General features: G+C 39.1%; 1 protein-coding gene across 1 annotated transcript; it reads right to left on the bottom strand.

Moving 5' to 3' along the window:
* Positions 1 to 6,232: 6,232 nt before the first annotated feature.
* fez1 (fasciculation and elongation protein zeta 1 (zygin I)) lies at positions 6,233 to 26,105 on the bottom strand. The gene is made up of 10 exons (XM_042009353.1): positions 25,863 to 26,105; positions 21,207 to 21,567; positions 14,844 to 14,931; positions 13,922 to 14,008; positions 13,144 to 13,309; positions 10,046 to 10,359; positions 9,485 to 9,565; positions 8,178 to 8,253; positions 7,359 to 7,424; positions 6,233 to 7,250 (listed from the first exon to the last, which is right to left on the bottom strand). Exons 2-10 carry the CDS (start codon positions 21,542 to 21,544, stop codon positions 7,234 to 7,236), a joined length of 1,233 nt encoding a protein of 410 aa, XP_041865287.1. The 5' UTR covers positions 21,545 to 21,567; positions 25,863 to 26,105; the 3' UTR covers positions 6,233 to 7,233.
* Positions 26,106 to 26,840: the final 735 nt, after the last annotated feature.

Here is a 26,840-nt window from a genome sequence, read left to right on the forward strand (position 1 = left end):
CAGAATCCTTGAATATCAATGCCCCAAAACTATTATTAAAAATATATATATTATCTAAAATAGAAGATTCAACCTCAAACTTCAAAATGGGAGGCTGGCTTATCCAGTAACTTTAATCAAAATGAATGGTCACAAATATGTTTAAACACCATTACAATGACTAAGAATTCAAACATGCAACTAATACAATTCAAAATTCTGCATAGAACTCTTTATACAGGACAAAGGATGTTCCAGATGGATCTGTCACAATCAAATATTTGCTCGAACATGATTGACAACTACTTCCATGCCTTGTGGTCCTGCATACCTGTCCCCAGGTTCTGGCTTCAGGTATGTGAAGGCATGTCAACATGGTTTAAATGTAATATTCCTGCAAACCCCACACTATGCCTACTAGGTGACTTGGTGAATTTGTGTGTGTGGTATTATCCCTGCCACTGGGAGTACACTTTATCTAGGCCAGTTATTTTTCCTGGCCTCTATTTCTCTTTTGTATCTCCTCAGTCGTGCAGCCAATGCCTGGAGTCTTTGTTTGGCAGTTTCCAGAGCCTCATATATGGACATCTGGCTGTACTTTTGTGTATCCCCTTTTGGGTACCCAAGGTGGCCCCGCTGGGAGAGTTTGCGTGTGAAGTCTTGTTGGTTTGACTCAACACCACAGACACTTCCATCCAGTATTGGGAAAAGATTGCGGCTGCAGGCACTAAGAACCGGTTCAAGGGAACTAAACTATGGAGTGTGACTGATCTTGAAATCTTGATCAAGCTGTTCTGTAGACATTCAGAGGACCCGGATGTCAGTCTGATAATTGCTTCTGCGTTGCAGAATAGGAAAACGGCTGAACAACTGAGGAGTAAGCGTAGACTTTTGGCGGCTGAACTAGACCACAATAGCCCTGATAAGGCGGTGCAGCATGTGGTCATTAACTCCAATGATGCACTGGCTACTCCAGTCGATTCACAGCTGCCCCATACTCAGTTCACACCAAACTAAGAAGGGCCCTGGACCCCCACATCCAGGCACTGGGCAATCTTGGTAGAGGATTTGAATGGGGCGATCACTCAATTCATGTATATACATACATATATATATATATATATATATATATATATATACACACACACACACATATGGGTGCCACATACATCACCTATGTGCTTTGCCGTAATTTCAGTTAACAAGTATGTTTGAGTTAATCCTAGTTTCAATATTTGGTTACATTTAAGAATAACTCAGTAATATTTGTTGCTGGGGTTTTATTTGCACTATCGTTTAACTTTGGTTCAGATATTTGTGTTGAGTCAGATAAGTGTTGGAACAAGAGGAACAGATAATGGGAGCCTGTACCTTTAAGGTTTGCAGCCGCTTACGACAGGTCAGCGTAAAGTGTTGTTGTTAGTTTGGGCTGGAAAACATGAGGGGTAGGAGAGCTCACGGTTTTTCTGACCGTGTTAATATGAGTTAAGTTGTGGTAAAATACTGAAGTTCTGTGCATGTTAATGCATCGTTTAATAAACAACAAAAAAGACAGTTTTTTGTGGAAGACACATTTTTTATGGAGATAGGTTTTAGGGCTGTTCGATTATGGGAAAAATGATAATCACGATTATTTTGATTGAAATTGAGATCTCGATTATTTAACACAATTAGAGAGAACCCATGAGATAAGAGAATACAATATGATAAAACAAATACATAAATGATAAATAAATAGAAGCTGAATACAGCCTGTGTGTTAAGAATAAATAAATGAATAAATACAATAGTCATTTGGATTCAGTTTTTTTTAGCAATTATTCAAACAGGCATATTCAGATTCAAATTGAATTAAAGCTGCAAGCAGCGATGAAGGCCCTCGCACCTCTGGCACCGCTCCAGCCTATTGCACCGCCCCCTCAGCCGGTAACCTCCCTCCCCCAGCATGCTCGATCTCGCTTGCAGCCGCATGCTCGTTCATCCCCAGGTTTTCTGCCTTGGATGGTCATTGTCTCCCTCTGAGGATCACCTGGCACATCAATGGGCCCAATAATGACATCAGAAGTGTTCAAGACCATGTTAAGACCAATAGTGTGAAATAAATATAAAGAAAAGCATGGTTTTAAGATCCATAGATATCAACATGGCCAGTTGGTGGCTCTGTAGTGTTTGATCATGTACTGACATGTTCAGTTTGGGACTTTGATGAAAGCTGCCAAATATCACGTCCTTTGGTCAACCAAGTCCAGAGTTATAGCCACTTCCTGTTTGATGGCGAGGGACTGAAAGGTCACAGGCAGCCATTTTAATCATGATGGTGTAAGAAGGTTGTTATCTTGTGGATCATGAGTTCATCAAAGATGATATTGATGAGTCTGACTACGTTTCTGAGGTTTTCAATGGTAAAAAATGTGGTACTTCCTGTTTCCAGGGGGGGGGGTTATGGCGTTGACAGCATCTGGACATGTAGATGTGGTCAGCATGGAGATGAGATCATACGTGGCCATTTTGGTCAAGATAGGTTGTTTTATATGTAAGTTATATCAGTTTCGTCTGTCATGGCGAGATATCAAAGTTTGAGGCCACGCCCCCGCCATGCCCTTTCTCCTTTGAGAAAGTTTTGCATAACTTTTGATCACACATGCCTCTGGAAGCTTCAGAGTGATTTTGAGGTAAATACGATAAAATCTGTAAGAGGAGTTCATTCAAATGCAGGGTCAAGAATTAGGCAAAAATGACCTTAAAAACGACACTTTTTTCAAAATGGCCGACTTCCTGTTGAAATTAGCCTATAGGTCTAATGGACAATGTTGTACATCCTGGCATGGTAAATCAATGTGGTGAATTTCATGCATGTCGGTCCACGTAGGGGGCAGGGCTGGTTGATTAAGATATTGTAGGGGGCGCTATAGAGCCACTATGTCACTATTCAAGCATATGTCAATTTGGCTCAGTTCCACGTCTGACTACGATCCTTCCTGCCAAGTTTGGTGGAGATCGATGGTACACCGGGTGAGTTACAAGTACTTCCTGTTTGGTGGTGTCGGAACAGTATTCGCCATGGTTACGTTTGGCAAGGAACTTGAGATTTTTATTGTGGTATCATGAAAGGGTTTGACCTGTTGTCAAGCACTTTCAAGTGTCTGGAGTTCATGCCTGAGGAGAAGGACCCTGGCAACTGCAAAAAAGCACTTCCTGTTGAAAGTGGGCGGGGCTTAGGGCTACACCGGAAGTGGTCATATGGGTGTGTTTGGGACCAGACCATGACTAAACCCTGTGAGTTTGGTGTTGATTGGGTGAAAATTCAGGAACTTATAATGATTTATGATGTCATGGCGTCTTATCAAAGTTCGCCATGGCACCACGATCTCGCCTTGCAGCGTAGAGCAACAGTTTTCACCAGATATCATCACCAACTTGTTTTCAGGTGTCTGACCCAGTTTGACCCCGGTTGTGTTGAAAACGTCAGAGAAGTGGGTCTTCGAGTAAAAAACAGAACTTCCTGTGGCCAGGGGGCGTGGCCTATTCATAATACAATAATGACCACGTAGATGTCTTGAGGATGGGACTGGCATCATACGTGGCCATTTTCGTTCAGAAATGTTGCTTTATGTGGGAGTTATTTCAATTTCATCTTTCATGGCGAGACATCAAACTTTGAGGCCACGCCCCCTGTACGCCCTTACTCCTTTGAGAAAGTTTTGCATAACTTTTGATCACACATGCCTTCTGAACATCCTGAGCCATTTTGGTGTCAATACAATAATATCTCTAGGAGGAGTTCATTCAAATGCGAGGTCAGTAAAACCCCAAAATGGCGACTTTGACCCAAAATGGCCGACTTCCTGATTTAGACCAATGCCATAATTTCATTTTTTGTTGGACCCTACATGTAATATATGTGTAGCAAGTATCATAAAGATTGATGAGATGTAGTGGAGAGGCTTCACAAATAGGTGGCACTCTTGTTCAATTTTGCCAGAACAGTCCAGGAAACAGCAAAATATGAAATTTTTCACATTCCATTGGGGGGAGTAGGCAAAATTTGGTGAGTTTTCGAGCATGTTCAGGCCCCGAAAAATGCAATTCATTGTGCGAAATAAAAATAATAATAAACGCTTGCATTTCAATAGGCCTTCGCACCGCCTTCGGTGCTCGGGCCTAAAAATCAATTACACAGCTTGCTGAGACTGACTGTGTGAAGTGCCGCGAACTGAAACATATGTTTCTTTATCTACTTAAGCCTCTTTTGTTTAAAACAAAAATAGTTACCATAGCTACGCAGATGACAGACAGATATATATTCCAATGTCACCAGGAGACCGAGGCCCCCGTACAGGCTCTTGGTAAATGCATTGAGGAGATTAATGACTAGATGTGCCTGAACTTTCTTCAGTTAAACAAAAACAAAACTGAGGTGATTGCCTTTGGAGCCATTAAGGGAATCACAAAGTCAGCCTACTATCACCTTAAGAATATATCAAGGGTAAAAGATCTGATGTCTCAGCAGGACCTGGAAAAACTAGTCCATGCTTTTATCTTTAGTCGGCTTGATTATTGTAACAGTGTTTTTACAGGTTCTACCTAAATAATCAATTAGACACCTGCAGCTTATTCTGAACTCTACTGCTCGAGTACTCATTAAGACCAAGAAAGTGGACCACATCAGTCCAGCTCTGAGGTCTTTATACTGGCTGCCTGTGTGTCAGAGAATAGATTTTAAAGTTCTGCTGCTGGTCTATAAAGCTCTGAATGGTTTAGGACCAAAATACATCAGTGACCTCTTGACCCATTATGAACCTACCAGAACCCTCAGGTCATCTGGTTCCAGTTTCTTATCAGTTCCCAGAGTCAGAACCTGACATGGAGAAGATGTATTCAGCTTCTATGCTCCACATGTCTGGAACAAACTCCCAGAAAGCCTCAGATCAGCTGAAACACTCAGTTTATTTGAATCCAGGTTAAAGACCCACCTGTTCTCTGCAGCATTTCACTAGTTTTTATTTAGAAATCAAAATCTACATCTGGTTCTTTTGAGCTGGAACAATGTTTTAATATTGCCTTTCCCCACACTGGAATATTATTTATTGCATTTTATCTATTTTATTTTAGCATCTTCGTTCTGTTTTTATTTCATTAATTGCATTTCTTTTAATCTTTTTAATCTCCCTCTCGCTCTCTCTTTTTTTTAATGCACTTGTATTGCTTTCTGCACCCTGCTGAAATTATTTATGTAAAGCACTTTGAATTGTCTTGTACATGAAATGTGCTATACAAATAAATTTGACTTGCCTTGCCTTAATATTCTAAGAACAGTATTATTTTAAAATCCTGGCAGACACTAGGAAGAATGGTGATCCTAAACAACAAACAATAACCCAATGAAATATTTAAACATCATCATCACTAAAATTGGTATCATCATCATCATCATCATCATCATCATGAGATCTGATAGGCTACCATAATCATGTGACACAGAACAATAACCAGGGCTGGTTTTCACATACAATTTTATTACTGAAAACCTGAGAAAATCTGCAAAAGTTTCCTGTTGTGTCTTTAAGGAACAAATATCAACATTAAGCATTTGGTATCGTATGTTTTCTCTCTTCTTTTTGACTCCAAGATTGACTGTGGCTGAGAACCACCATGTTGGTGTTGATGAGTCTCAGCTCCACATTCAGATGATGGGATCATAATTTAGTGGAAACATCTTGAAAGCATGAATCCAACCTGGCTTGTATCAACAGTTCAGGCTGATGGTGGTGTGGTGGTGTAGGGGATAATTCCTAGCACCAACATGGCCTGGTTTAACCACTACAGTCTACCTGAGTATTGTTGCTAACCTTGTCCACCCTTTATGACCACAGTGTAGCATCTTCTGATGGCTACTTCCAACAGGATAATGCACCATGTCAGTCCACAGTCACCAGATCTCAGTCCAGTAGAGCAGCTTTGGGATGTGGTGGAACGGGAGATTCTAATCATGGATGCAGCCGACAAATCTGCAGCAACTGTGTGATGCTGTCATGTCAATATGGAGCAAAACCTCTGAGGAAGATTTCCACCACCTTGTTGAATCTATGACACCAAGAATTATGACAGTTCTGAAGGCAAAAAGAGACCAACCAGGTACCAGCAAGGTGTACCTAATAAAGTGATTGGTGGGTATAAATAAATCAACTCATTAAACATCAGCACATTCTGCACTTTGAAGGTAAGAAGACAAAAAAAAGAAAATGCTCACATCTTAAGGGTAGAATGTTTATTAGAATTTGCAATTAGCGATGCAACATTCACCTACATGGAGCAAAGGAAGTCATAAATATGCTAATATGCAAATAAGCACATCTTCACTGAAATCAGCTCATCTCGTCAGGGAGGAGGGGATGATATCCACGGAAAACTCAATGACACACCTCCTGGTGGCTGCGCTGGATGGAATGAACAGAAGCCTGTCGCTCAAATGACACAGTAAATAAAAATAGAAAATCCGCAACAGAGTTCATATCAAATATCGAGTTACAAATGAAAAAAAAATAAATAAATAAAAAATACAAAAAAGTCAGAAGAGCACTGGATATTCAGATTGTGAAAGAAGCTTTGTAATGCACTGCACCCGTAATAGTAGTAGTGTGTTTTTTTTTCTCATTTATGCGGAGCTACAGTACTGAGTTGGCAGAAAAAGGTGCATGGCTTTTGTATTCAAATGAATTACTTTTCTCATTGGAAAGGATACATGGGAGTGTGTGTGGATGACAGAGTCCGTATGCATCAGTCAACACAAACAATCAGAATCCAGTGGTTAAGAGGTCAGTTCATGAACTAGAGTCAAAACTTGGCAACACTGAAATTCTGTTAGAGGAAACAAAGAAAACAAAAGGACAGTCAAATTAAAAGAAATGAAAAACAAGAACGCAGTGAAAACACTGTATCCCTGTACCAATGTGATCTTTGTGATCATTACTAGCAAGTCATGCTCCATTAGTGAAGTCCCATTAAAGTGGGATTCGGCCGTCCCACTTGCTGTTCAGATGGCCTGAGATGATGTGCAGGAAAGGAGGAGGTGAGCTCAGCGAGAGGCAGTAGTTGGAGTTTAGGTGGATACGATAATGTTGATGGTTAGGATTCATGATGATGATGGTTAAAGAGGGGAGCTCATGCAGTTTTGGCCAGAGACGTGGAAGGTTGGAGAAGTCCTCGGATGGGATTATTTCTCCTTTACACTTTGGTCCCTGGCCTGGTGGTGCTTTAGGTAGGACACAAAACTGAAAGGAAAGATAAAACAAGTGACTTCTAACAGCAGGAAGTTAGCAATTTAGCAACAGCGGGATTTAACAAAACACTAGAAGCATTAAAGGGATCTGTGAGTTCACCTTTTAATATGTAGTCAGTCAGCAGTGTAGGCACCTTCTCACTGTCTTCCTTCATAGCATAGAGGACTGTGTGGGAAAACAGAGGGAAATTCAAAGTGCTATCATGTACCATTTCATACCAAAAAAGGTTTATTTTCATGATATAAGTTAGTCTTATAGCACAAACACTAGTTTTAATGACCTAAGCAATGTTGGGAACATGGTGCAGTGGGAAACTGTTTACGGGGGGACGTTTTTCACTGGTGCACCACTAAACACGCATGCAGCAGATGGATGGGCAGGTTAAGCCTTGTGAAATAAAGCCACTGCTCCCATCATGCACTGCGTGTAGGACACCACCTCCTGATCTGGCTGTGCTAGTGCATATGGCACCTTTTTTAAGGAAGTCTAATTTTTCACAAGTTTCAGGATTAAACTTTTAACAAGTCATGGTCTATGGGTTTTAGTTTGGCTTTTTGTTGGCTTTCTGCCTGTTTGCAGTCCTGCTGTCCTGTGTTTATTTTGTAGGACATCCCTGTGTTCATTCTCTGTTCTAGTCTGTTCCTTAGTTTCTCTCATTGGTTGTCTTTGGGTCTCATTTCCTGTTTAATTTTGTAATTTATCCCCTTGTGTATTATTTTCTCTATCATTTCCTGTTCTCTACACACCTGGTTTCACTTGCTCGTCATTTAATTAGATAACTTCAGAAAATGTGGTTAAAACCCAGTTATGCATAGATTTACCATCAAATACCCTGAAACTGGTGTACTATTAAAAAAAAAAAACATACCACGCCACCCAGCACTACTGTCGTGCAGTGGTTCAGGTCTTGATACTTACTTTTTGTGAGCATCTGCAGGTCGTCGACAGATGGAGGGGTGCCTTTTTTCTCATATGGAATAACAGTGTTTAGATACTGAAACAGAGAAGAGGTGTGAGAGGGTTTAACAGAAAAGTGGGAAATTCAGTGATCAAGCCAAGATGTTGTGGAATAATTAAATCAAATGCCATTGCTACACATTTAATGAGCCTAAGAGCTTTTAAAAAAACTTTGTGACCACTGGAAATGTTGATCAGTAGCTTTCCTCTAAGGGTTGGAAACATCTGAATATAATCAAAGCAAATGTAAAAATGTGCAGAAAACAAAATAATATTAATTCTGTTTGTTTAAATTTATAATATTAGTTTTAGTACAGAGAATTCAAAGATAAATCACGCTACGTTGCATGCTGGGATGGAGCGCCATCATGTAAAGAATGCAAACTATTTACAATTGTACCATCATTGTTGTCCAGTTGGTTTGGTTTAGCACAAAATCCAGTGGAGAAATGAAAAAAATAAAATAAAAAAAAGGTAGATGGACTTTACTGGAAGTAACAGAATCATACAGCTGAATCCAGGATCTGGTAATTAAGAAGTCAAAATATGATGTTCTAACAGAGTCCAACCCCAATTCTAATATGTTTCACTTATTATTTATTTATTGTCCCTGATGTGAAACATCCATCCATCCATTTTCTTGCCACTAATGCATTACATGCATCAAACAATAAAATCTTCACTCACGCACACCAACCATGATAAAAACACTAAAAATAAATAAAAATAGTACAATAACAGACAGTAAAAACAGTAAAATAAAAAAGAACCAAAAGCCTAAAAGAAAATAAAACCACACGTCGACCTGACATGAACGATGATGGGAAAGGCCTGGAGTCTTGACTTCCTGAGGTGTAGATGTTACCCCACCACTCCCTTCTTTCCTAAGCATGTCAAACCTTCTACTTTCTTTATTATGTCACTGCTCTGCTGCAAGGGTTTTCCTGCTTCCCTCTTCACCCAACCTTTCAGTCCCTTTCTGATTCTTTTTCACTTTCACCAGAATGTGCATCACACATCCCACCTCCTCGCAAACTACCCCCTCTCCAGTTGCCCAGGAAGGAGCCTCAGGAAGTCTAGACTCGGGCCTTTCCCATCATCGTTCATGTCAGGATGACCCAGCATCGTAGTCTAAGTGGAAAACTTTGTTCTTATTAGCTCACCAAACTCTACTCCAATTCTTGATGAAACAAATGTAGCTACAACCAGAAGCTAAAACATGTTGCTCAGTTCAGCTTGAGGACGAACGTAATATTCAGCTTTCTTACCTGCTTCTCATTTCCTGTGCTTCCGAATGTCTGTCTAATGCCTGTCTGCAGGATGTTGGACAGTCCTTCCATGCTGAAACGCTACACACAGAGGGAGCATTATTACAAAACTTACCAATTAAGTTTCCTAATCAAGCTAAAATATTAAAAAGTGCTACAGAGATCTTTCATTTGATTGTTTTTCATGAGCTGGGATGTATAGCAGATATTTAATTGCTTTACATTAAAGCAGCATCAAGAACCTGCAGCTGCAGAGCAAACTAGTTGCTGCTCTGCATGAAGGGAAAATCCATTAAGCTCTGTTGTGGCTCCGGAGTTGACTGGACTGGGCTGTTACTGGACATACCGTAGACTTTCCTGGAAAATGCTTTAGGGACTAATGGGCCTGAGATCTATAATGCTAACAGAGGGAGGGAAGAGGAGGAGCTCACCTTTCTCTAATTTATCCTGGAAGATTAAAGATGGACGCTGCACATCTACAGTATCAGCATATATTATCTAATCCCTGAGAATGTGCCTCCATCTGCATTTACATTGTGTAAATAATTAAGGGCGTCTCACCTTGACGGGCATGGTGCCCGTCTTCTCCAAGCGTCCCGTGGAGCCTGTGCTCCCAGTGTTCACAGACACCGACCCGCCCCCCTGCAGACTCAGAGCCTTGTCCCGGCGTCTCCGTTTGCTGCCGTCTCGCTGCTCCTTCTGCCTGTTCTGCACTTCCATCAGAGCTGTGATGAATGTGTTCTTCACCTCCTTTTCAAACTCCAGCTCATCACGCCGAGCCAGCTGGTTGACCAGCTCCTCTGAGTACTCACGGATGGCTGCCTCCACCCGGTGCAGCAGTTTAACCAGAGCTGAGCTGGGCATCAAGCTCAGGCCTGCAGGATGGATGGAAAAAAAAAAAAAAAGGTAAAGGGGAAATGTTATAAATCTGCTAGATGCAGGGGACTATCAATAACCTCACAACCTGTCTGTTACTGCCACATGTTAGGAAATGTATGATATACAGTCAAATGGAAAAAGAAAAAAAAACTTTTGTTATGGTTTTACATATGAAGACCATCATTTGCTTCTTACCAGCTCTTAAAAATGATATAATTACAACCTCAGATGAACCATCACTCTGCCTTCATTTATTTAATGAACCTTAACCAGAATGCAGAAGCACTGTGTAAAAAATACCAAGTGCACCCCATGATTCAGGCTGTAGAAGCACCTGTAACATGAGTAATTTGAAGTAATCACTTTCTGTATGATGTTATCAACCACATTGTTGTGGAGGAAATTAGGTCTATATTTCTTCACGTTGGTTGATTTCACTGAAGTTTACAGCAGCTGTCGTGCACAGCTCTCCCATCACAGCGCTTCAGTCAGGTTGACTGAACTTTAAATTCTTGTGACACCTTGATTCTTTTCTTTTTCAGTCATTTTTGTTGAGGATTTTCTGCTGTGTTTGAGATCATTGTCCTGTTATATGATCCAGTTTCAGCCAAGTTTTATCTGTCAGAGATATATTTTGGTATCTAGAGGAGATCATAGTCCACTCAAAGACTGTGAGGTATCCAGGTCCTGTGACTTCAGAACAAGCCCAGATTATCATCCCTCCACCACCGTGCTTGTTTGGTATGTGGTGTTTGTGCTGATATACTTGGGTGTATTTTTCTCAAACATGCTGCTTTGCATTCTGACCAAACTTTTCCTCTTTGGTCTGGTTTGGCATTGACATTGTTCCAGAAATGTTGTGATTTGTACAAATTTTACTGGGATAACTTAAACGTCGTAGTATAATTACACAAAATCTGTCAAACAAACTTCTATATACCTGACAGAATCTCTTGAATCACTGTGTGAGAGTTTCACTTTTAGTTATGAGCCTTTCCTTTTTGTATTCTGGGCACTCAACTATGAATTCTCACTCCCTAACCTCTACTTTGTCAAATTCTTTTACAGGAGAGGTGGGTGCTATCAATATTTATTTATAATCTCCTCATCCCATTCACCTTACCGTTTCTTATACTTTATAAGTGAATTTTATTCCCATCATCAAAACATCAGTCCTGAGTATTTAATAATAATATGGACAAAATCTGCTGACAGTTTTATTTCTTGAGTGCAGATCTTTTCTTCACCATGACACATCCAAGTTAAAAAGCATTGCAGGACCTCCTCCTTTTAGCTTTCCATTAATTTTGTTCTCTTAGCCTGCTTGTACAGTCTTGAAGCAGCGTATAGACACATGACAGTTTGGGATATCTTCTTGCAGCCTTGTCTCGGTGAAACATACAATAGTGCATTCTTTGTATTCCTTCTGTGTCCTTCTTAGCAGGTCAAGCTTATCCTTCTTGTTAGCAAGCAAGCTCACATTTCTGAAATCAGAATGATTGGAATAAATGCTTTAAAATTACTCTTTTCCGTTTGCTTTGCTCCTGCCCTGCATCCTCTTTGTTTCTTTGTCAACTTATGTGGGATTTGATGTTATGTCGCTCATCAGTTTGATTTTTGTGAGCATCATCAGCTAATCCCACTGGTAAACAGCTTTTCTGCTGTCATGGATACTTTTGAGCACCACCGCCTCCGAACCAGCATAAAAAATGTCTTGACAGTGGATTGTCTAAGAAAAAACTGCTGCTACAATTGCTGCCACCTAGCGGCACATACTAGAATACAGTCATAACCATCATCGTGACCAGCACAACACACCAAAACTCACCAGATACACAAACAGCCATACTTGTTTAGTCTTTTTTTTAAACATGAGGCCTAGAGAGTCTGACATGTAGCTCCTTAGGGATTCATATAATTTCTCTGCATATTTCTACCCTGAGTTTATTCCATCTTTCAAATTTAAATGTATTGCAACTTTTGACTCCTACGTTGCCAGCCACTGAGTGATGAGAGCTTAGCTGCATGTGTTAGAACATGTATTATAAGCTTGAATGACTACAGCTCATACATCTGTTACATTTCTTCTCCTGTTTGACTTTAAAAGATCCCAATCTGCCCTAGCTCAGTAGATTTTCCAGCCAACTCTTAAACATAAATGTAGCTTTCTAATACATTCATGTAGTTGCACAGCTATGTTTGCTCAGCTCAGCGATGCTCTGCCACCTCCCACTTTTTCACAGTGGTCAGAACACAATGTGACTCAGACAGAGTGGTCACATGGACCTCCAACATGTTCAGCGACAGGGCACCCTATGACAAAAACAACTGTGTCCTTTCGACCTCTCACCTACAGATCCACTGACTAATCTAACCTCGTGGATTGCTCTATTGAAACCTGACATGTAGCGTGCATCAGCTGGCTGAAGGGAAACGCTCTCCAAAAATCTGATTTACAGACTGAAGATAAGAGGATTGATGTTGTACAAGATGGCTGTTTATTGCAGTTTCATCGTATTCAATTTGACGAGGGTCACAGCTGTGATATTTTGTAGTTTTTTTGGATTTTTTTATGTTTTGCTTTATGTGTCAAGGAGCTTAAGTTCAGCTGTTACAAATGAACCAATCTGCTGAAAAATAGTCAATTTATTATTAATAGTTTTTAGATTTATATGGAGCAATGGAAAGAGTAAGGATGAAAAACTACTGTTGACCATTATGTAAAAAAGAAGAAAAGAAAGAAGAAGCAAATCTGCAACACGGATCACTTGCAGCTCTACCTTCATAGGAGCAGTTGCTGTTGGAGGCCTGTGACAGCTGCCTGATCTCCTCCAGCAGGGAGGGATTGGTCCTGGAGGAGCAATGGCTGCTTTCCTCTTCATCTTCCTCCTCAGTTTCTCCAGGATCCGGAGAGTTTTCCATCATCTCGACTATCTCCTCAATCACCTAGAAGAGAGAGACAGGTAAGTACTGTATCTATAACTGTTAGCAGCCACTAAAATGCATCAAGCTTTCTCTAAATGAATCCACGTCATACTTCCATCCATTATTAATGTCTGCACACACTGCAGTAAAGCTGCTTCATAAAGCCATCTTACAACAACTTGGATGCATGTGAAGCTTATAGATTACATACTAACAGTGATCTGAAGAGGAACAAACCATGAGCCAGAAAAAGGTTGGTGTGTATGATCACTCGGAGGTCATGCTGCCGACACCACATGACCACGATGCCGTCTGCAGCCACTCAAAGTTATTTAGATAAACTAAAAAGTTTGACCTCTTCAGAGCAGATGAATTGGTCCTCTACATGTACCAGAAAATATTACCGTACATTTTAAATCCTTTTTGCTGGATTTGAGAACATTTTGTCCATCTAAGCTCGTGCTGAGGATTTCTAATTGCATAAACTACACCAACATGTCAACAAGTATCTTTATGAGTTAAATAGAAACAATTATGGTAAACAAAAATATTAGATTTAAAGGAAGCTGGACAAAAGATTGAACCGGATCATCATTCAGAGAAGAAAATAAATGTTCACACACACACACACACCTGATCTGCTGTGATGAGAGGCTCTTCATTCAGGCAGCTGGCGTTATCGTTCTTCTCATTCATTTCTTCTTCGTCTTTTTCATGAATCTGCAGATCGGGACACAAAATATGAAATAAACATTTATTTTATGGACTATTTCACATAAAATCCTTGTCTGTGTTGCAACAGCAAACAGAAGTGGTTAAAGTTAATTCTTGTTTTAATGTAATTAAAAACATCAAAATATTATATATATATATATATAATATTTTATAAGATTTTTTTTTGCCTTAAGACAATTTGATTTATTAATTTATTTTTTTAATGTGCTGCCTCTGTTTCTAACTTTAATCTTGGATTGAAACCAGGATGTAATTCCTCCTCTGGAAGGGAAACCATCTGCTCTCCAATTATATGTGACAACTAATTAAAGGACGAAAGGAAGAAGAAGAAGAAGAAGATGTCAAGGTTGGCCAAACATGTCCACCCAAAGCTCTTCACAAGGTCATAGATTTGACACTTTGTGTTGGTGCTTTTAACATAGTTATTTATACCAAACAAATAAAAAATAATAATAATATTGCTTCATCTTATAAGTTAGCAGGGAAGACCTTAGGGATCGTTTTTCAAAGGAGAAAGAAATGACATGTTTTTAGATCTGCCAAATAAAAGGAAACTGTGGAAGATGAGGATGTAGAAACTCTTCTTTGGTCAAATAATCTTTATTTGATCTTGAAACATGTCAATAAACACACAAATAAACAAAGAATTAGCTGTTAATTCAGCCATCTTATGTGGAGTGCTTATTCAAACACTGCACATATTGTTTGCCCAGAAATGATGTAAGTTGAAGGGAACAACAGAATAGAACCCAGAAAATAATCGAATGTAAGATCAATTTTTATTGATTTAAACTAAATAGAGAGGATAAGTGGTGAGTACCTCCTGCTCAGAAAGGTTGCCGTTGAGTCCCTCAGAGTTTGGGCCGTCCCAGGTGGAGGTGTAGTTGTCAGTTAGAGCATCCCACACACTGTAAACCAACACAAACATTCATGTAAACAAGGAAACCTCCATACGATGATATCAAAAAGCTGCAACAAAACATTGTTTCCCCTCAGCTCACCAAACCAGCACATTAAATAAGACCTTGATGCCATGTTCTCAGCTCCCTGCAACTCAGTCAATATTTCAACACAGCAAGTCAATGATAGAGCTCAATGTGAAAAGGAACAATGCACGAGAGAAAGAAAAACACAGACAACTACTTGTTAAAAGGTATCCTGAGCAGAGATGATTAAATAAAGCTCCTCACATCATTGTGCAACAGAGGCCTCTAAACACAACCCGGAGCAAGCGACCATCTGAGGAGGAATGACAAAACCGAGTCTCCTTTGACTCGGAGGCTTTGTGTTATTTTTCGCTGCTTTGCTCAGAGGCTGGTTCAGCTAGCTGCCCTGCGCCCAGTGGCACTGCCCCCACCCGCTCACACAGTGGACCCCATTCAGCTAGCAGCTTACCTCACCAGTCATGCCTGCATGTCATGGCTGCATGTTTTAATAAAACCAAAGACACAAGCAAGTAAAGTTCATATTCTGTTTCCATTTTTTATGAGATCAGAAATTTATAATTAATTTGTGCTTATGATGTTGTAGTTTTTTTCTTTTTTCCTAAAGATACTTAGATGATGCAATCGCGTCATGTCATTGCTATGTATTGTGAGAAAAATGCATGCATTGATATTCTCTTTTCTCTATTCTGGGCAGTTTCTGCTGCTTCAGATACAAAAATTATTGGATCAGAATGCTGCTGAATGTCAGAATAAATTGTTTAATATCATAAACATAATTCAATAAGTTAAAGGATGCACAATAATATGACATATCATATCTGTTGAGCATATTTGCTTTTTTGCTGCTGTTCCACAGTTAAACCACTTCTGATATTCATGGAACACTGTCCTGTTCTAGATGTTTCCTGCTTCAACATACCAGAATCAGATTAATGGGTCTAAACAGGCAACAAGCTGTTGAGGAGATCCATTTCATTTGAATCAGCTGTGTGGGGAGGGAAATCTAAAACCTGCAGGATGGCGGCCCTTGAGGACTGACATTGGACATGTCTGTATTAAGACTTTTTAAGGTAAACAGCAGTATTTTCAAATCAGTCTTCTTGCAAACAGGGAACCAGTGAATGGAGCATAATAAATCTTTAATATGGTCTTCTTTTTTCTTTTCCTGTCAGTAAGCAAGAGGCAGCAATTTGAACTAATATTAAATAATTGACAGATCTAAGCCCATATACACAAAAATGTGACTATTATGGTAATAAGTTAGGAAGGCATGGATCACCTTGTCTTAATGGTATACATTAGATAGGACTTTAGCTTTCCTTAAACATTTAATTGGAAGTACATGGATCTCACAACAGAGGAGATCAGATTGTCAAATAAAGTGGTAACAGCTCCACCAACAAATACAAACATGCACACATGTACATTTATCAGTATTGGACACCTCCAGTGCAAAAACATGCATTGTCAGTTTGAACAAAGTGTTCTACAGGCTTTAAACTGAAGTGATTAAAAAGAGTAACAGAAATAAGGTAACTTGACTGCAATTATTTCACATTTTTCGGGACTGCTTGATCACACAAAGATGTTCATACTCCAACCTGCATTCAAAGTTAGCTTATAGCCTAACTGCTAGTGATAAATTAATCAGGTGTAGGGTTTCTTTTTTTTTTTTTTTTTCTTTTAAAAAAACTGTCAATCCAATTTGTGGACAACTGCCACACCTCTTGAGCCACAGCTGCCTCACATGTTGAGCTAAATATGTAGCTTGAGTTGCTTAAAGCGATGGCTAGCTTAGCTTTCCATAGCTTAGCTTAGCTTAACCATTGGAAGATCAATTAAATCTGTTTCAAACCCAATTTTTACTTATTTATCTTTTTCATTTTATTATTTTTACCTGTTGTTAGCAAGCCTAGCTAACTGAACAGCCTGCTGACTCCAGAAAATGTGTACATCAGTACACCTCTCCAAAAGGTAGCAGTGTCACAATCCAGGTTGTGATATTTCCAGTGTGAACATTAATTTACAACCTCAGCCTTTTTAATGACTAAACCTCACCAATGTCAAAATTGTTAAGATGAAAGGCAATCATTCACAAGTGAGGGCAGATAAAATAAAATAAAAAAAAAGTAACCATAAAAATCAGATTAATGTGTCAAACCTAGTTGTTTTCCCTGAAAGTTGGTGGACTAAAACAATTAACATGTTGCTCTTACAAAACCTCCTTACAAACATTCAATAATAAGTTTTACTTTATTAATCCTGGGAAAATCATCTCTGCATTTGACCCATCTCTAGATGTGCTAGAGAACAGTGGGCTGCCATGTTTCGGTGCACAGGGAACAGTTTGGAGGGGTTAAGGGCCTTAGTCAAGGGCCCACAGTGGCTCACCTCACCCAGTCCTCCAAACCCAAGCCCACCTCAGTAACCACTAGGCTACCACTTGGTTTCTGGCATCAAATCAAATATAGACATAGACAGGTTCATATATTTGTAAATGCACAGGTTGGTCACAATTTAGGAAGAGCAAACATTGGTAAAACTTTTATTTCTGCTGTTGTCTTTTGTGTTGTGGAGCAACATATCCATTACACACTGATGTTAGACTGTATAAACTGCAAATGTAATGACTAAAAAGAATTTCTATTCTATTCTGATAAACTGGCCACTGGATTCAAATTTATAATGGACAGCATACAGAGTCGTATCTGTATATTTCCCATAATGTAACTTCCTGTACAGTTTAACCCTAATACAACCCAATAAATAAGCCAACAACAACAACACATGGCAGACTCTGTAGCACACTGCACGGGAGTACAGCCAGGTCATCTGTCCTGCACATACACCAACTCCATGCTACAAAGCCGTCCTGCTGTGTTTGCTGGCTGGTTGCCACCGAAGAGCAATCATTCAGTTTAATATTCTCGAGCTCCATCAGCTTGTCGGACTCTCTTATATCCCATATCAGAAAACTGCAGAGATTAAAGGCCAGAATGTTCCACATTCTCCACCGACCAGCAGATTATTAGTGATTTCTGCTGGTATTTGAGTCTGCTGTTTTAGCTTTGAATCTGATGATCCTCTAGAGAACAAACTAACCCTGTCAGTAATAAGAACATCAATACTGTTTAGTTTCTATTATTAGCTGCTTATAGTCAGAGTTGTGCAGCTCTGAGGTGACTAAATAAGTAAACGAGACTACTTGATATGACTGTGTGGACTAATATAGAAGGGAAAAACAAGGAGACATTGTTCACTGGACAGAACATCCAGAGGACGCTGAGATTGTTGGACTGGAATGGATTTGTACTGGTTTTATTGTGTTAGAAAAAAAATGAGTGCTCGGTTCATTACAGCCAAAGCTTTATCCGTCAATACCAACTCATTTTACCTGCAATTTAAGGTTGTTTTAAATCACGCAATCCCATCCAAAAACTGTCCTCTCACACCTGCTGACAGGTTATATTTAGTGTTGTTCAGCTCCACACAGTGCGAGCATCAGAGCACAGAGCAGAAAGGAGGAGGGTCTGGTAGTCAGCTGGTGGAGAGGCAGCGACTGAGACTGAGCCAAAGCCAAGTGAGCCGTACAAAACTGCAAACTGAATAATTCAAGAGACACCCATACTAGGTGGAGCTGGGGAAGGTGGAGTCATGCTGCTGACTGCATGTTTGGGGATGTTGCAGTCCACATGAGAAAGCATGATTTTATATGTGCTCTTATTTGGACAGTGGTATTTGATTAAATCTCTGTATTTGTGTCCCTTGTCATTTTATTATTACTTTGAACTTCGCAATGAAGCCAAAAGCGTAAATACGTTTATGCATTTTTTCAAAGTTTATATTAAGTAAAAGTTGTTTGCCATCTGGGCTGAGGAGTCTTTTTTATGTTGAACATTTAGCACAAATACGCAGAAAAACATTGAATAAAAAGAAATTTTCTGTTTTCTTGATAATGGACACTAAGTGTGCATTTTGGTGATACTCCGCACGATTTCCAATATTCCAAATCAAACGTTTGATCCAAACCGAATGGTCAGGTGTGTATTTAAATTTGAGATATTTTAGGATTTCTTTAAAGAGATAATATGAATTAATGTCTATTTCTCCATTATACAGTATACAATAGGATGAAAATGATCAGTGTGTAAGCCGCCGATTTTAGAGTTAAAATACAGTTAAATATTCTTATTGTGAATGGTTTAGGCTAAAAAGCACGAGCACAATGTAAGGTTTTGAGTTTTTTATTGCTGATTGACAAGAATGGGGTTTATAGGCTTCAGAAATTATGCTAGGAGGTTGAATGCTGACTGGCTGAAAGTTAGCTTCATCTAGCACCAAGAGCAGCCTATTTTATGCAAGTAAGACAGGTTGATAAAATGATAAACAACACAGATGCACAGGTAAAAAGCTGCTCAAGACAACCGTCACTATTCACTAACACTTTTTTTTATTCAACCAATAAGCAGATTTTTGTCTACTCTGAATTTTCTTTTCCACAGCAGAACAAAGCTAAAGGATCAATAAGAGCACCAACTAAGAGCAGCTCACAGCTCACTGCAACACTTGTTTCTGATACTGCCCCCAAGTGGCAGCAAAATGCTATAACATATAGACGTTTGGGTAGCACCATCTCAGAAGCCATGTTTACATGGACGCAAGTATTCAGATTAAAACCTTGATCTGAATAAAAATGCTTCATGTAAAAATGCCTATCGTCTGATTCTGATCCTATCACACTCATTAAGATCAAAATTTCATTTTGATTGAGACTGAGAGTTGTGGGTTAAGCCGATTGTTGCTTCAGATCGGTGAAAACATGTATGAATGTCTGAATGTCTTTACTCCGCATGCCGGTCACAGCAGCCATACGTCAACATGACGCAATCCCATATTTTACATTACAGCTTGTGTTGCACTGTTCATTTTACTAAACAACCATTTTTTTTTAAAGAAGATGGAACGGGACTAAAACAGAACTGATCGGTGACACAAATGTACTGCTAAAGATTTTAAAGGGATCTGAAATTACTGAGAAGGGAGAAACTGAAATGGTTAAGATGACAATAAATACGCACACGCAGCCATCTTTGTTTACATCATAAATCACTGTTTCTTCTACTGTTTCAAGACAGTCAGATGGTGGTACAATCCTGCAAATGTCAAAATGATTTATTCCCTTTGGATATGGAATGCATGTCCATATAAACAGTACTGGTCCGAAATGTAAACAGATTGAATAAATTTTGCACATATAACCGTGTAAACTGGTGTAACCATGGCTACAGAGGATGCAGAAGTATCCTCTTTAGTCTAGCATAGCGAGGGAAGAGAGGGTGAATGAACAATTATGCTCAGTGCTTTTAAGCAAGAGATGTGAGTTTGACACTGATGTGATCAACATTATTTTGTGTTTTGTTTTTTCCACTTCTGGGCTATGTTCAGTCAACAACACAATAACATAATCCAACAACACTTTTTTCCCTTCCTGTTTGGGTTTAGTCAACAACATTAGTTGCTCAAAGTTAATAGAGTAGTAATAAGGTTTATGGGTAACAACTACTGTCGGTGACACAAATATGGCAGCTGCCACGTATGTGTGCATGTAGATATAAGAGACTAAAAACACATCAGTGATTTTTATGAAAGTAATTAGATATCAATAGAAACACAGATTTTAATAATATATGATTTTTTTCTGACGTGACCTTTGATTTTTTTTTTTTTTTTTTTTTTTTACACACTCGACCTTTAATTAATGTTAATTTGACAATTTACAGGAAGACCCATTCTTTAAAAGTAATTATAGAACAAACAAATCGCCCTTGGGGCCAATTTTTGAGGAGGACAGCTTTGGAAAAAAAATTAATTTGGTTTGTTTTATTTACTTATTATTCATTATTTATTTATTTTATTTTATTTAAGAGTTTTCATATACCCTGCCCTGACCTAAATGTCTGTTTACCATCTTAAAATGACAAACTATCTTTCCTGCAGCTCAGGTCTGGACTGAAGTTCTTGAAATGAACACGTCCACGATGATGAGACAATCCTCTAAACAGACTTAAACCAACATGCCGTATAAACTCAGAAAATAGCCAGTTAAACCCCAACTGATATCTAAACATCATGAACAACAGCCAACACAAAGCCTCAGCAGTACCTGATTCTTTATGAGCAGATGGGAAAACAGAGTAAGAGAAAATCCTTGGTGTCAAAGAGAGAGTATTACTCACTCTTCATCCTGCAGCCGCTCCTCATCCTCCTGATTGTGTGACTGGTTGCGTATGGGCGCCAGGCCTTCAGTCTTGGTGTTGTAGTTGTGGAAACAGACGTTGAGCTTCTCATCAAACTCGTTGACCAGGTCCTCCATCGACTTGAAGCTCATCATCTCGGAGAAATTCTCCAGCTCGGAGAAATCTTCGCGGGTGATGGAGGCAAGTGGGACCATTGTGGTGGTGGTGGTGGTGGTAGAGTAACAGGAGAGGTTCAGAGCTGGATGGTCCAGCTCATCCATCCGACAGGGCCGGAGGTCCTCAAACTCCTCGTCCAAGCAAACAAGAGGGGCTTCCATGGCGTCCCCTGTCAGCTTGATTTCTGAAGGTTCATAAAAGAAGAATATTTTTAGATCCACCTATTCCCTTAATGAGCCCAGGACAGAAGAAAAGATCAGTCAGATCACTAGTGATCGCTGTCAACCCCCATCTGCTGGATTTCCCAATACCCCTAAAGGATTTACCTGCCATCTCCTAAATCACTGCCTCGCCTCATCTGGAGTGGCACCATAATGTCTAGACAAAGATGAGATGGAGGTAGATGTGCCAGAAGGGGACCAGGTCCCATAGGGGACCCGACCAGTTGGCTTTACTGGTAAACCACAGTTAATTAAGGAAACCTGCTGGGATTTAACTAATGAGGTGTCAAAGATTCTGAAGCTTGAAAATTGTGTGAACAGTTTTTGAAGTACATCATAAATTGCAGCCGAGTTATTTCTGTACTGGTTCGCTGGATAGTGATTATTCGTATGTAAACTGTTTTATGGACAATTGTTTTAATGTAACTTAAGAGCAATCTGATATAGACCCCCCCCCCCAAAAAAATATCCAAGCACATTGTTCAGGTTTGAAAATATTAACATATGTTTACGTTACAGTTACACATCTTAAAATAAATGTGAAAATGAAGAAATCTAAATGAGGCAGGCGCATACAGCATTAATTATGTTTATGTTCTATTTAATTTTCTATGTTTTTCTTCAGTCTATGAAATAAGGCAGCCGGTTCACATTTCAGATGCAGTGATGTCAAATGTTTACATAAACTGTCAAAATGTGAATAATGTTGTTGGAAATTGAAACAGAATAAATTTTTTTCTTACAAAATCACAGAAGCCCTACAAAAACTCAGACGGATCCTGTCTTGTGAATTATTCTGTTAGTTTAATAGTTGTTTAATGCTGTTTGTTGTTCAAGTTGGAACCTGGTGAAGGCTGGGACAATGTGACGTGAAATTCAAGTTATTATCTACGGTTTTGTTTAAGGAAATATTCAGATCATGTCATGCCATCTTCCAGTCATATGCTTTATTAAGATGTGACTATCTGTAAGTTTTTGTGCCAACCAACTGTGACTTACAGGGAAGTTAAAAAGTAATCAGTTTTGGGTCTAATGGGAATCAGAGGTGGATCTCTTGCATGATAATCTGCGGCACAAAAGCCACTCGCCACCTTCTAACACATTTCTGATCCTGTAATCCGTGTGCAGAAACATATTTGTGACAGTTTAATGTAATACAAAATAAAAGCTTGTTACAATTAACAGACTGGATTAGATGGTTGACTGTTTCCTCCCATAGACTAAAAATAGTTGATATTCCTGATAATAATATTCCTATTTATAAAACTATTCAAATCTGTTCTCATCTTATTTACAGACTTATATCCTTTAAAAAAAAGTACTGGAACTTACCGTCTTTGTACTATTACTATCTTTTTGCAATGTTTATACTGAATTGGGAAGCAAAGACCTTTAATTTTGCTGCTCCCTCTGCTTGGATTTGCAGGTTACCTGAAATAAACTGCAAATTAATCTGAATCTGGCTGGTTTCAGTAAATGAATTTCAGCTCATTTTAGACTCATTTGGCTTTCAGTGAGTATAGTGATCACCTTTTCTGAAGCTTTGGTGTTTTAAACATTTGATTTTGTGTTTTTGTTTTTTATTTTTTTTTAAAGATACTCACACCTATGTATCATTTTGTGGTCCCTGTTTTATTTATTACTGCTGCCCATCATTACCAGGACACTCTTGGGAACAAGATTTTAAATTTCAAGGGTTTTATTTCCTGTTTAAAAAAAATAAAATAAACAAAGTCAAATGTGGGCATGTGATGCTTTTTGAAACACTGAAAATGTCAATTCTGAACCTTCACTGTGAAACTGTTATGTTTCATGCTGTGGACCAACGTAGTGTGGCATTTTCTCTGTTCTGGTGTGAGGCATAAATACATTTAATGGCTTATTGCTTTATTCACATTTTATACCAACAGAGCTCATTAAAACCCCCACATTCAAAGCTGCTTTGACTCTACTATGCTTTAGAAAGTGTAGGACAGGAGTTTATCAAATACAGTAAGTAAGAATATCTTGTTTCCACGCTGCTCTTTTTTTACTAAATATTAACAATTTTTAATGATACACACTACTTTATGAGTCTAATCCTGGAGGTGAGGTGTTCACACAATTTCCTCCAGGATTAATAAAGTTTTCTGATTCTGATGGAATTGCTTGATGAATAGTGATGTTTAATATGTTTAGTTTGCTGAGAACATGAATTTGCTCATTTTTCATGATGAACTACTGTTATAATTCTCACATGCATGAAGTGTTCAGTTTCTAAGCGCAATGACAGCGCTTTTGTTTTCAAATGTTTTATTAACAGGAAGTGACTGTTTCTATGACGATTGAAGAAGAAAAATGTTGAGAGTTTGTGAAGATGTTGAAGAATGGCACGTTTGTTGTTCATGTTAACTTCAAGTTTGACGTAAAGGTTTAAAAGACACCCACATTGCCTGATTCATGAAGCTCCAGATTTGAAATAAGAGGAAAACCAACAACCAGCCTGAACTTATAAAAAAGTCATGTTGTGTCACATTATTAATTTATTTAAACATGTTTTTTGTTGTTGTTTTTTATGAGCTCATTTTATTTAATTTTATTTTCTACTTGTTTCCGGTTGTTTAGTCTATTATCTATATATATTTTTTTTTATTATTTTTAATTATTATTTTATGTTTTATTTATATTTTCATGAATTCTTTGTGTTATTATTATGCTTTGTTCCAGGCAATTTAACATGCCCTCTATTTTTCTCCTGGTTTTTTAGTATGATCTTTTAAACTTAAAATGCATATAAAATACACATAATAAGCATGTAAACTAACTGACATGCCGTGTTAGCTTTGTTAAAACATCAGTGAGAAAAAGCTTCAGATTTGCAGAATAAAAGAAGCAGCTTTCATCTGGATGGGAATTATAAGCTGCAACCAAACTTTTACCATAAGTTGTGCTTCGGTCCGGCTGTTTGACGCAGTGTGTTTACAGAGGCCTAAATGTTATCCTTTGTGCTTTGCTGGTGTGGCGTAAGTGGGTGCGCACAGAGGAGTCCATTTAAAAACAAGCTTCTTCCTCTTCACACGAGTCAGCAAAGTGCTGCCCAGTCCACAGCCAGATATCGTCTTTCACAATCTCCCCCTTGCCCTCTCTGTCTCTCTTCTCACTCGGCCACCAGCTGATTATAGTCTCTGTCTCTTTAAATGTATATTTCTCATCTCTGGATTAAAACTTATTTTTAATTCCTCTGCTAAGAGAATTAAGGAGTGCAGATTAAATTCCTACTGAAGTGGAACGAATCATCTTAAGGTCCTTTTTTGACAGTGACTTGCAACTTCTGTTCATCAATGAACTTAATTAAAGTAATTTGTTGGACTATAATAAGGAAAATAGACAAGGAAATTAGTGCTGATTCTATTTTTCTAGTTAAAAAAAGGAATTTGGATGTGAAAAGCTGCAATATTTGTTTAAGAGCTGCTGGCAGGAGAGATCATCTGGAAGGGTTTCCATGCAGGTACTGCCAAGGTGTGTTGGGTTAGATGTCAGCTTTTCTTTTATGTGACCTTCACTGAGTCTGTTTGAGGGGGGGTCTCAGGTGTGTCTCCTCGTCCACAATCATGCATGTATGAAAGAGCCAATCAATAATTCTAATGCAATAAATCCAAATAAGTCAGTCAATTTGACACAACAGCTGCTCAAGTGAACAAATCAAGCATTTTTATAGCAGATTTTGAGTTTTTTTTTTTAATTATTTTTCAGAAAATAAATACAAAATGTCAAATTTCTACACAGAGGTTTAATCTTTTCAATAATTAAAAAAAATAGAGTAATAACAGTACACATCAGCTGCATTAAATTAAAAATGTGTGAGTCTAATGTGTGTCAGGAATGTGGAATTAAATAGATTTATCTGTAATTGTCCTATAGGGGAAAATAAAAATATATATCACAACGCAGGAACTAAATATGTTGTGCCTGTCAAATAAAACTACCTGATCTATCTCACATGAGAATAAATGCAGTGATTTCCAGCATAAATTAATATTCACACAGCTGTTTCAGAAATGGAAATGAAGCAAGTGCATGTCATCAGCCCATCAGAGAGAGGGAGAAAAAAAAGGAAGGAGTGGGGGAGGGAGAAAAAAGCAGTGAGGAGACAGGAGGGAGAGATGGAGGAAACCATGGTTACAAGACAAGGATGACGGCTAGATGATGCACACAGGGGTCAGGACTGAAAGAATGGAGGGCAGAATAAGGGATACGGTGCGGTAGGAAGGCTGCTTACCTGCTGTTAGATGAGCTGATGTTTGTTAGTGAGCAGCTCGATCTTCTCAGACCAGGAGAATCTGTGCCTCCCCTCGCAGCAAAAGCCAGTGATGAGCAGCAGCAGTTATATTCATTCCAGGGTGAAAGAGAGGGGAAAAAACAAAGAGAGGTAAAGATGGCAGCGTGGTGAGAGCTTTGGTTTGTATCCCTTCCCTCACCCGATATCCCACAGCCTCCCACAGCTCGTTGTTTTCCAGTCAATAGCCAGTCAGCTCACACTGAGCCTGCGCACTGCCGGGGCTTCTGACGACATCAGTTCACTCCCTCCCTCCCCTAATGCTTTCTTCCCTCTCTATCCTCTCTTTCTCCCTTTGTCCCTGCCTCCTCTCTGCTTCCATTCAATCCCCAATATTCATGAGGGTAGAAGGAGGAGGAGGAGGAGGAGGTTTGGGGGTGGAAGGAGATGGTGTTTTCTCACAGAGTAGCACATTGTATTCCCCTTTATTTACAAAGTCACACTTTTCTTTTGTTGTCTGCTTGATTGTTCAGTGACAAACCTGACCAGAGTATGAGGACATTGAATCTGATCCTGATCATGAGGGGGCAGGAGGTGATGGAAAAAAAGATGCAGAGATGAAAAGTAGAAAAGAAAGAAATGGTTTCTAATGTTTATTCACAGAAGCATAATTTTTTACACATTCTGCTATGTTGTACACATTCAGCCTTAGCTTGAAACTGATAAGCCGCCATCAATAAACAGGTTAGAAATACTGAATCAGTCAAAGAAAACACATCTACTCCAACAAACACCCCAGGTAGCAAAATTGGTCTGGCCCGGTTCTGGCCCACACAATGCACTTAAACTTGGCCCACATACCGCAAAGAATGACGGCCCTTTGCTGGCCCAGATCTGGTTTGCCAAAGGTGGCCCACACATGAGCCAGACTGAGGCCTGCTGCAGACACAGTGGAGGCCCTGTGCTGGCCCAGAACAGTTT

This window comes from Melanotaenia boesemani, chromosome 15 (genome assembly GCF_017639745.1).
Source record: "Melanotaenia boesemani isolate fMelBoe1 chromosome 15, fMelBoe1.pri, whole genome shotgun sequence".
NCBI classification, from domain to species: domain Eukaryota; kingdom Metazoa; phylum Chordata; class Actinopteri; order Atheriniformes; family Melanotaeniidae; genus Melanotaenia; species Melanotaenia boesemani.

What these genes read in the sequence shown, in the direction of transcription:
- fez1 (XM_042009353.1), bottom strand. Translation starts at nt 21,544, where the DNA reads ATGGAAGCCCCTCTTGTTTGCTTGGACGAGGAGTTTGAGGACCTCCGG. An exon ending in GAGCGGCTGCAGGATGAAGA is followed by an intron (nt 14,932 to 21,206) that starts GTGAGTAATACT and finishes GTTGGTTTACAG; the next exon opens with TGTGTGGGATGCTCTAACTG. An exon ending in CCTGCAGATGCTCACAAAAA is followed by an intron (nt 7,425 to 8,177) that starts GTAAGTATCAAG and finishes TTTCCCACACAG; the next exon opens with TCCTCTATGCTATGAAGGAA.